The sequence below is a fragment of the Lagopus leucura genome, unplaced genomic scaffold (assembly GCF_019238085.1).
Source record: "Lagopus leucura isolate 7727_CA_CO unplaced genomic scaffold, USGS_WTPT01 Super-Scaffold_100004, whole genome shotgun sequence".
Classification (NCBI taxonomy): Eukaryota; Metazoa; Chordata; class Aves; order Galliformes; family Phasianidae; genus Lagopus; species Lagopus leucura.
Genome location: NW_024962264.1, coordinates 42,343,678 through 42,355,111, shown reverse-complemented (window position 1 = coordinate 42,355,111; position 11,434 = coordinate 42,343,678). Strand labels below are relative to the sequence as shown.

At 39.5% G+C, this 11,434-nt stretch overlaps 1 protein-coding gene across 1 annotated transcript in view; it reads left to right on the top strand.

Moving 5' to 3' along the window:
* The first annotated feature begins 640 nt into the window (after positions 1–640).
* PCM1 (pericentriolar material 1) overlaps positions 641–11,434 on the top strand; it is a 39,578-nt gene continuing 28,784 nt past the window's right edge. The window contains exons 1-6 of the mRNA XM_042871104.1: positions 641–865; positions 5,005–5,134; positions 5,680–5,925; positions 6,967–7,239; positions 7,783–7,953; positions 11,212–11,389. Coding sequence (XP_042727038.1) covers positions 5,039–5,134; positions 5,680–5,925; positions 6,967–7,239; positions 7,783–7,953; positions 11,212–11,389 — 964 coding nt within the window. The 5' untranslated portion in view covers positions 641–865; positions 5,005–5,038. The remainder of the gene's footprint in view (positions 866–5,004; positions 5,135–5,679; positions 5,926–6,966; positions 7,240–7,782; positions 7,954–11,211; positions 11,390–11,434) is intronic.

Here is an 11,434-nt window from a genome sequence, read left to right as displayed (position 1 = left end):
AGAACCGAGACCTGCAAACTACAAGCACTAAAGCAAGTAACTGAGCAACTACAATAACAATGCAGGAACAGCAGAAAAAGAGGGATGGATTTTAAGGATTCCCACCTTTCCACCGCTGTATTTTTTCAGCTATGAATTCTTACGGGTGACCAAACAAATGCAGACAGAAATACACTCTGTAAGTCGATATTGCCTCAAAGAAAAAGGACCCTGGACGTTTTTCACGGCCTGTGGTTTTGATGTTATTCTTTTACTAGTCTGATAAAGTCGCTTACAGAGTACACCACCGTTTTCGTATTTTAGAAGCAAAAAGTGCCCAAGATACGTTCTTGGCACCCCCCGGGCCGCCAGCGCTGGGTAAGAGCTAATTCAGTTACGGTCCTGAGAGCTGTTCTGACTAAAAAACTACAGCTCCCAGGAGGCATTGCGCCCGGGTAGCGCAGGCGCGAGAGCGCCCCTGGAGCGTGCATTGCATGCTGGGATTTGGAGTTCCCGCCGCGGTGCGCTAGGGCAGTCCTCAGCCGATAGCGCTGCGGGCCTGAGACTCGTAGAAGAGCGGGAAGAGCCGGCCACGCCACTCAGCCGTCACGCGGTGCAGCGCAGATGGCGCTTGCGCAGCGCGGAGGGGCATGAGCGAGCCGCGTTACTAGGTAACCGTGTGTATCCGTCCGCGGGGGCCGCCTCCCGTTCCCCTGGCGGTGCGGCGAACAAGATGGCGGCGGTGGTCTTTGAGGTAGCGCTGTGAGTCCCTCGGCCTCCGCTCTTCTTTGCGGCTGGAAGGTGAAGTCTTCGACTCGGCAGCCCGGGAGTGGTGAACGGCGGTGGAGGTGAAACCGGGCCCGGGTGCCCTCCTCTTCGCCGCGGGGTGAGCTGATCCTCTCGGAGGCCTTCGGGCGGCTGCCCGGCGCGGGGTCGTGCGGGAAGGAGTCGGCTGGCGAGGAGGGGGGCTTCGTGTCGCTGCTCGGGGCGGTGGCGAAGGCCGGGGGGAGACAGCGGGCCCGGAGACCCCGCGGGGCGGTAGGTCAGTCACGCCTGTCCGCTCTGGGAAGAGGCGCGTTGCCCTCTCTCCAGGGAGACGCCGGCGGGGCGTCGGCAACGGCCGCGGCTTTGCCCGAGGCTCGGAGGCTCGGAGCAGAGCCCGCCTTCCTCGCTGCCGCGGGCTCCGGCGCTGAGGGAGCGGGAGGCCTTCGGCGCGCCTCACGAAGGCCGTCGAGCAGCAGCGCTGCTCTGCGCTGCCCGTGACGGCGGGACCCACTGGGCCCTGAGCGCGCGCTGCTGCAGCGGGTAGTCCTTCCTTGGTCCGGATGATTAGGTTTGGGGCTCTCCTTGCTTCCGTGTGGGCTGTGCTGTGCGGGAGAGAGCTTTTTCTGCCATCTGCGTGTCGGTGTTACACGATTGGCAGTACTGTGTAGGTGTGTTCGATGACTTAATGCTAAATTGCAGTGCTCAGAGTGGAGTGTGTATCTAAAAAGCTGAGTTTAAGATGTACTTGATATCATCTTCCATCTTTATGTGATAGCTTTTTATGACTGGGTTTTTTATTTAGCCTTTTCAAGCTTCTGAGCACAAAGGGGAGTATTGCTCACATCTCTTGCAACTGAGATGAATGCTGTAGTAGAAAAGAGTGCCAACAGCGAAGCCACTGCAGAAAAAAATCTTGCACGTCTTCTGTATTTTCATTATATTAGCATGTCTCCTTATGATGCTTCTGGCAATTTGTGCGTTGCTGTAAATTGCAAAATGTGTGTGACTATAATTGTGTAGATGGTTTGATGTGTAAATGTTGTGACTTTAATCTCGTATGCTATTTTCTCATTGCTGTAGTAAACATACTTGAAAGGGTTTTCATCTCCCTGGTAAATATTGCGAGGTATGTACATGCAGAAATAGAGAGAGCTCTCTTATGGATTCCCTATTGTCCAAGGAGCTGAGACTGTTACTGCATTGCTGCTTTCAGAAATAGAACAATGGAAGGACTCCAAAGTGTTTATAGGAGGATTTCATCTGGAAATAACTGGTATACTGAAAAGTAAGGCAATACACAAATTAGTAAAATATGTTGGGGATGAAAAACAACACTGCTTAGGTGAGAGCTTCATCTCCCAGAAGAAAGCCAGCTGAACCTCTTTGGTTCGTTACTGCATTGAGAAAATATCAGCATAGCTCTGTGAATGTAAGTTTCCTTGTATATAACTTGTTTGGGAATATCCCAGACGATAGTAACAATGTTTAGAGACTTCTTGTCTGAGAAGAGCACAGTGCAGTTAAAACATTTTTCTTACAGTCCACTTGCTGGAAGCAGTAAGGTTACTGTGATTTTTGAGCTGTATATAGTGGGGTACATTGGCATGCACCTTACCTTTATATGCTGAGAAAACTACTCAGAGTGTTACTTCTAGAATTAATCATAGAATGGTTTGGGTTGGAAGGGACCTCAAGGATCATCAAGTTCCAACCCCCTCCCACAGGCAGGGGTGCCATCTGCTAGATCAGATTGCCTAGGGCCCCATCCAAACTGACCTTGAATACCTCCAGGGACAGGGCATCCACAGCCTCTCTGGGCAGTCTGCCTGTTCCAGCACCTCACCGCCCTCTTACTGAAAAACTTCTGCCTGACATAGAATCTAAATCTCCCCTCCTTAGTTTAAAACCATTTCCAGTTGTTCTGTCACTATACCTGTGTAGAAAGTTGATTTCCCTCCTGTTTATAATCTCCCTTTAAATATTGGAAGGCTATTATGAGGTCTCTCCACAGTCTTATCTTCTCCAGGCTGATAGCAAAGGGTGTCCAGGCTGAGCAAAGATAGTTGAAGATAGTTTTTTTGTGAAAATTTTAGATTAAATAAATATGAATATTTTTTGTATTAAATTACAAGCTTAATTTTTTTAATTTTCTTTTTTTTTTTTTTTTTTTTTTTGAGTATGTTTTTTTTTTTTTTTCAGTGGAAACTAGGAGAAAATTATTTTACTGCAGTTTTAGGAGAATTATATAACAGTATTATGAGGAAGTGGCTTACTGAATTTGAATGTAACCCCAGATGGTCTCTAATCTCATCATGATGAACTCATTATGCTTAGTGGTGGAGGTCATCACAGAGTGCCTGTTAAAATGTTGGGTCTTGCACATCTGTGCAGCTGAATGGTTTTTCTGTAATAAAAAAGTTCTTAGAAAGGCATAGCTGTTTTCTAAAATAAGCCTTATTGATAACTACGGGTTTATTTTGAATGGTTGTCTTGTACACCTTGTATTGGTGGAAGAGTTTCCCTGTGAACTTCTCATAAGATGTTTGCATTTTTACATGAAAAATGTGAAAGAACATCATGTTTTTATTTTCTGAATTAATTTGGCAGTTCCCCTGAGTGAAAATTGCATAGGATGTGTGGTTTTATAGGTTTACCTTATGTTTTGCTCCTACTGATGGCATGGCTTCTATCTGCTTTCCTTGAGCCAACAGCCAGAGCATATGCAGCTGTTTGATTAGCCAGATGGGGGAGCCGTTTTGATTCAAAATTCATGGTTTTTTTTTTTTCTCCTTTTCAGATTTTGTTTGTTGGCCAGTTTGTTGGCTAGTTCGTAGGTGGAACTCTCTAATTGTTTCATCACAGAAGTTAGCAAGTCCAAGCAAAAAAGGGTTCTGAATGAATGTGCAAGGACAGTAAGGAGCAGATCTGCGTTTCCAAAGTAGCAGACTTTATTATATGTGCACTGTGATTCTGATAGTGAGTATAGAAGCTAATTATTATCTGTTAGCATGGCTGAGTTTGATCCACTGCCAGTTGCAGATGTTATGGTAGAATGGCTGTACCTTGTAGATCCCATTTCCTTCGTGATCTGGTGTTTGGTTGTGGTTGCATAAAAATACTGCTTTGTACAACTGAACCTACTTGAAGGACTGTACTGTGGGATTGTGGTGAAATGCTGTAAGAGTTAAACAAGATGCGTGCCTTTAAGCTTCATTATTTCTTTTTTTCCTGGGTTTCATTATGCAGATACTAAGTAAGATGCAGTAAAATGCAAAGAAATAAAGTTTTTCTTCATTTTCCAGTAAAAGGCAAAGCTAGAATTATGTTCCAACTTCATAGTTAAGCTTACTTTGAGAAAGTAATTTTCTGCAAGACTGTTTTCTTCTGTGTCTGTAACAGAACTTTCTGTTACACAGATGTTATAAAGAACCAGTTTGTAGCACAGTAGAGCTGTGTTAGCAGCAGTTAAAGTTCACAGTTCTTATTGCCTCCTGGTGGTGGGTACAGCTATTGAGCAGCCTAAGCTAATTTCTTCACTACAAAGGAATACTTTGTTTCTGGTCTTCCAGCTTAAACAACTTCACTATGTGTGTCAAAACTGGAAATAAATGTGAAAAATTCAAAACTAACAGGTTCCTTTTGCTGCACAGAAATACACTGTTAAAGAGAAAATCAAAGTTGTAGGAAAACTATTTTGTTTTTGCTAGAAACTGGTGTGTAAGTAGTATGGCACAGCCTGCTTAAATAACTTTTAGTAGGGAAAGTATGAATGCTTTTATTGATGTCTGCTTCTTGTGTGTTTTATCGGCAAATATTGCCTTCAGTATTTTGCTGTTAGCATCTTAAAATTGAAAAAAAATGTCGAAGTTCAACAAAAGTGAGCAACTTTGGAGGCCTGGTATTAAATATATGTCACTGGACCTAGAATTGCAGGCTTGATAAATCTCAAAGTAATCTTTGCAAGGACTTCTGCAGGGTACTTTTGAAGTGAGGGATATTAAGATCTTCAGAAAAAAACACATTTACTTCCTAAGAGCAGTGAGTTATAAAGGAAAGCTGGAGATTATGAAGTCTGTGCAAAAGGAACAAAAAACATCTGCAGCAGCCTCCCAGCTACTTCTTTTATGTTTAATGACAATATCTGTACTATGTTTTTATTAGTAGGTTTAGGTTGTTAGAATATGTAATTGTCATATCGGAAATCTCTGTGCAAAAAAACTCTGCATAATAACTGACTTTAATGCAGCTTATTTCTTTCAGCTGTTTCTTTTAGATTCTTTTTTGGGTGCTTGCCATGGCAACAGGAGGCGGCCCATTTGAAGAAGGCATGAATGATCAGGACTTGCCTAGCTGGAGTAATGAGAGCCTTGATGACCGGCTGAACAACACGGTATGATTCACCTTAGCTCTCAGTTGTTGTTTTATGTGGTACATTGAAAGAAACAAGTAGATTCTGTTATGGCAGGCAACAGTGCCAAACTGAACACTGTCAGTACAGCTTTTCAGTTAAGTATCTATGAAATCAAGAAAAGTAATTGAGATATATGTATGCAACTGTTAGGTATAATGCAGAGATTGTACACTCCATAAATGTATTTATGCGAGGTGTTCTGAATAAAATAAAGTAGCTAGACATACGAGCATGCTAGGTATTGTTAAAACTGAGAACTCTTATTCCTAAAAGTTCTAAACTGCCTAAGAGTATTTGCCGAAGAAGAATTTTGGCTTTATTTTACACAAATTATTATGAGCTTGTATGGGTTAGAAATTGCCTGACAAGTTTCACATGAGTGGCAAAAAAAAAATATTTTTTTATTTATGATTTTTGATTTTAAAATAGAAGTAAACTCTGTTTCACTAAATTTAAAAGTTTACTTTTTTGTCTATGTGGATAGTAAATGTGAGTTTTCTTCTTTTCCTTTCCTTTGTCTTAAGGACTGGGGAAGCCAACAGAAAAAAGCAAACAGATCATCAGAAAAAAACAAGAAAAAGCTTGGTGGAGAAGCTGAAACGAGGCTTACTAATGATATATCTCCAGAATCTTCACCTGGAATGGGACGACGAAAGGCCAGAACTCCTCACACTTTTCCTCATGCTCGATATATGACCCAGATGTCTGTTCCAGAGCAGGCTGAATTAGAAAGACTTAAACAAAGAATAAACTTCAGTGATCTGGATCAGGTTTGTGTGAACACTAGCTTTCACTATACATATATGTGTATATGTGAGTACAGAAGTTGTTCATTCATCTCTTAATAATTTGTCAGACAAATAAAGTAGGCTTTCATAGTGTGTAGCTTAAATGCACTGTGGGAGCCAAATAGTAAGTCTAGTTTCTTAACTTGAGGAAAGTTCAGAAACTTGGCTTTTCTGGGCCCTAGGCTCTCCCAGCTGTCTTTACTTTGTTCCTCTCAATCATCAACAAATTTTGTGTCCTCAAACTAGTATTTTTTTATTCATCATACTTGTCTGTCACTTAAAAGTCTGTTATTTTATTCTGAAAGTTTGCTCTGAAGTGGCATAGTTTACGACTCTGAACGCTACTATCACTGCAGCTTAAGCAGAGGAGGAGCAGCTGTAGAAGTTGTACCTCTGTAATGTGGAGAAATGTATGACACAAATTTTTTAGCCCTAACTGCTTCGTTAGGAATGTTGACATGTTTGGCCCTCCCTATGTCCAATGCCATAAGTTGGAGAGGTTAATTTGTTAGCACAAATTTATTGTTTCATTACTGACAATTCCAGAATAGAAATTTGTTAATCTTTGCCACAGCTTGTTATTAACTTGTTAGAGTTGTAATGATTATGTTTGAAGTGTGATTCATTAGAATATAAAGCCTGGGAGAGCTTACTCCAGAAATGTATGTTATGGGATCAAGTAGCTATTCAGAAGTTTCTAAAGAAAAGTTTGAGATAGCATATCCTACAAGCTATTATGCTACTTAAAAAATAATATGTATGTGTTCTTTCAAATTTACTTGAAGAAGTAGGGTGCTTGTCACTAAAACAAAGGTAGAGGCCAGAGCAAGGATGAGGAGCTAAGCTCTCTGTGGAATTACAGAGCTTTTCTGCTTTTCAGATGTTCCAAGAGTGTGGGTTGCTCTCTGAAAACTATATGACAAAGATTACTGGCACTGTTTAGCTGTTGTCAAGTCAGTACTTTATGAGGGAACTATAAGATCACAAATAAACACAATTATTCTTTGTTCTCTTTGTTCATAGAGAAGCATTGGAAGTGATTCTCAAGGCAGGGCGACTGCTGCTAACAACAAACGTCAACTTAATGAAAGCAAAAAACCGTTCAACTTCTTGTCACTGCAGATAAACACTAACAAAAGCAAAGATCCTGTGTCAAGTTCCCAAAAAAAGGAAAGTGGGGAGCCATTGCAATGCAAAGACCTGTTTGGAGCTGCTCTAAACAAAGATTTCTTTCAAAATGGTCAGCTGTCTGTTCAAGAAGATGGAAGAGGAGAACCAACTATGGATAGTAGCCAGGTACCTGTATAGCCTGTAATGTCTGTGGGATATGGGCTCTTCAAATGGTGTCAGTTATACTATTATTTTTCAGTGTTTTTGTAAATTTTTAGTGTGAGTGTTGTAGTTTATTTTGTATTAGAAATATTCTTCCCACAGTTCTAAGAGGCAGACTGAGAAAAAGATTGAACCAAAAGCGATGTATTGTCCTTTAGAAATCTAATTATTAGAAGGAAGTAAAAGAGGATGTATTTGATTGTCTGTTATAGAGTTCTAAGAAATAGTCTCATAGTTGAGTATTTTCATGTTAGTACTATCAGCTTGGTTCTGTTTAAGCTGATGTCAACAAGAAGCCCTGTGCTTCAGCCTTACAATTTCATGCATGCTTTTATCTGTTCTTAAAGGCTTTTATCTTTTAACCACTTACATAAATGTGCTTGTATTTTTGAAAGTACAGTGTGTCACTTTATTATTGCTATTTGGCTGTTGCTTTCACCTTGTTTTGTGCATTAAATACCTTACAGCTATTGCTGAATGCATTCAGTAATTACAGTGTCTTTACAGATTGTCAGCAGACTAGTTCAAATTCGCGACTATATTGCTAAGGCCAGCTACATGCGGGATGATCTTGTAGAGAAAAATGAAAGATCGGCCAATGTTGAGCGTTTATCACACCTTATAGATCACCTTAAAGAGCAGGAGAAATCCTATCTGAAATTTTTGCAAAAGATGCTTGTAAGTTTGAGAACATAATATATCTGTTTCTGCACTGTAACCTTCAGTTTAATTTTTAAAGAAGTTGACTGTTGCTGTTTCGATGGTTCTACTAGGGGTGTTGGTTTATAAGATGTAGTACCTTCCATAATTCACTTGCACTGCTCCATTTATATAGCTTTTTGTTTATGCCACTGAAATATTTCAGGCTAGAGAAAATGAGGATGATGGTGTTTGGACTATAGATTCAGCTGTGGGATCTGGTTCTATAGGTGAGAGCACATCGCTAAACACTGATGTGCAAGCTGAGGCATCAAATACCATGGTAAGCTGCCTTTTAGTAATTTAGTAATTAAAATGCCAGAAATTAAGTCTTATGAGTGTTTGCTGTTTTATGTTTTTTTTTTTTTCTTTTGGTTGCTGTGGTGGTGACATGATATGCAGTTCCAGTTAATAAATCCCTTAGCCTTCTGTTCAGGAGGTATCCCTGTGTGCAGGATTTTTTCAGTATACATGGGAACAATGATTCTGTCAAAACAACATAGTATTTCTTGATGAATTTTTTAAGATAATCTTTAATCTTTCCTAAAAGTAGATTAGAAGGTTAAATATGTATTTTGGTGGAAGGATGCATGCATGACATTAGTGTAGGAGTGAATAATTTTCTATGCATCTTTTCATCTCTTAAGTTTTTCTGTTGGTGAGGAATCTTGTTGTTGTTGGTTAAGATGAGAGGGTTATAAATGAACTATTAGTGGGCCATTGGTTAAGTGTCCTTTTAGTAATATGGTAGAGGTATTGGCTTAGCTCAGAAGTTTCTTTCCTTTAGTTGGAGGGGTGGGTACCTTTTAGAAAATATATTCTGAATTAGTTCTGAAGTACGCAGACCATCTTCTTTCCTATCTGTAGAGTCTTTGCATTGCAAGCAGTTTTTGTTCTAGATAAGAAAGCATTTTAACAGCAACTTCTGTATTGCATCTTTCAATACTTTTCTGAGGAGAATTAGTAGTTGGTACTGTTGTAGCTAGTTAGTACTCAGAGTGCTCTGCAAATGGTAAGTGCTTGGTACAAAAGCAGCAGATACAATCTTAAGGAGTCTTTGTAGTTATGTTTAGTTCTGGAAGAACTCTCTCACTGTAAGAGAAGTACAATTATATGTATGGAGTGTATGCATTTAACTTCATAAAATCTTGGGGGGGAAAAAAAGTAGAAAAGGACCGGTACAAATTTTAAGATCGATGCATGAAAACTTGCATTTTTCTTCACCTCAAAAAAGGAGTTTGTTTTCTATTTGATACTTCATTTTGTAGTTAATTTCTCTTTTTATGCAGAATGAATGCTCCTGCACTGTAAGGTTGATTTCCATCTGGAGCTATCTGCTGTTTAGTAGGTTTTATTTGATAGTGGTTTTCAATATGTGACAAGATAGAAGTAGATACGTTTGCAGTTTAAAAATGCATGTTAAGCCAGAGCACGTGTTCAAAATGTAATATGCTTAACTATTTAATAGAGGGGGAATCTTCTAGTATGAGCACTTGTCCCTGCATTGAGAACAAACTAGGGGCATTCAGCTTCACGAGAACAGGTTACAGATGCTGATGTTACAGCAAACCCGAAAGGGAAGAGTGTCTGAGTTGCTCTGGCCTTGTAGGATTTAGAGCCAAAAACATGGATTGCCTTCAAAGTTGCTCTTCAAAAATAGTATTTTAGTCTCTAAATCAGGATTTAAACATGCCGATTTTCATTTTTGTCCTTGTTAACTTGCTCCAAATGTATTTGTTACAGTAAATGTTTCTATTTGGCTTGCTTACCTGTGTTCATTCGCCTTGCCACTGATTTTCTTTAGCTGGAGCTGTTTTCTTTAGAGGTATTTGACAACTTTCTCTTCTGAAGTCTTAATACTGACAGAGAAAATAATACCTATAACACGTAACTATATCAGCTGTGGGGAAGGTGTTCTGATTTTATGTGATGTTAGGTGGCTCTTCCTGATTTCCTAGAAACAGAACAGCAAAACATGTAAATCAAATATTAATCAAACAAAATGTAGAAATATTAGGCTTGAAAAATGTTTTTTGTTTATTAATGAACACAGGTAAATCTGGTGTTTGATTTAGCAATTGAGTGAAAGTTGGAGGCACATACCGCTTTTCCCTTTCTTCCCCTTCTTCCTGTGTTGATTTCATTTTTCTGTACTCTATTTTCCCTTTTCTCTGCTATATATATATGTAAGATAAGAATTTAGAAAGAATGTTCAGCTCCAGTTGTATTGACACTTCCTTGAGAAGTGTTGAATTCTGGATGTATTGTCCTTTATCTTCTGGGAAGCTGAGTGTTCTTTTTTTGCCCAGAAATATTTAATAAGACACATGCTTCTATCTGACTTTCAGTGCTGGATTTGTTTCACACTGGGAGAATTTTTTTATTTCAGGAAATCAGCATTGCATGAAAAGATGTTGATTCTTTTAATATTGTGTTTATGTTGACTCTTAACAAAAGGAGGCAATCTTTTCAGTGTTTTTGTCTCTGTAATATGATAAATCAACTTAAACAGAAGCAGGACCTTTACCAGTGGATGTCTCCTTAAAACACTTAATTCCTGAAAAGGTTTTAAGACAAATTTCCAGCTATTAATTAACGTGGGCCCCGGAAAGTAACTTTTCTCTAATGTATTTTAACCATACAGTGCGCTTCCATTCCTTCAGATTTGTTTCCACGTGCTTGGAAATATGTTATAGAGGGAGTTCTTGTTTTGAAATTGATTTACCTAAGTCTGAAGTGATTTATTGCCTATGCCAAAAATACTGAGTACAAAAGTGAATACCTGTTGTAGGTTCAAGCAGAATAACTATGTAAAACTTTCTACTTAAAATACATTTTAAGCTAGTAAATAGTTGGAGTCTTGTATCATTTGAAACACCATGATGCTGTGCCTTATGTTGCTTAGCTTTAGAATTCTTATATTAATGTGTTGCTCTGAATTTTTGCTTCAAAGGACAGAGGGATGCTTAGATTAGTCTTTGGGGTGTATTAAATGGCTGACTATTTCTGAAGAAAACATAATCCTGAGAGTGGTAAGCATATCTTGATGGTACAGGTTTTTTTCTTACTTTATGTCTAAAGCTCCTTGATGAAGAGGACTGAAAAGTGAAACAGTTTCACCTTTAACTCTTGCCTGGCTTTGATTCAGTTACATTCTTGCTTGTTTTGATACCTCTAACAGCAGTACTTTCCAGATTAATTATCCTGGTTATGGTAATGTTCTTCTGTATCTTGCAGGCCAGAGATCCTCAGCAGGAAGCTAAAGAGGAGTTGGAGAACTTGAAGAAGCAGCACGATTTATTGAAAAGGATGCTACAACAGCAGGAACAATTGAAGGCTCTTCAAGGAAGACAGGCAGCTCTTCTTGCTTTGCAGCATAAAGCAGAGCAAGCGGTTGCTGTTGTGGATGAGTCTGGTATGAAAGCATCTCTAATAGTTATTTTAACTTGCTGATTGAATG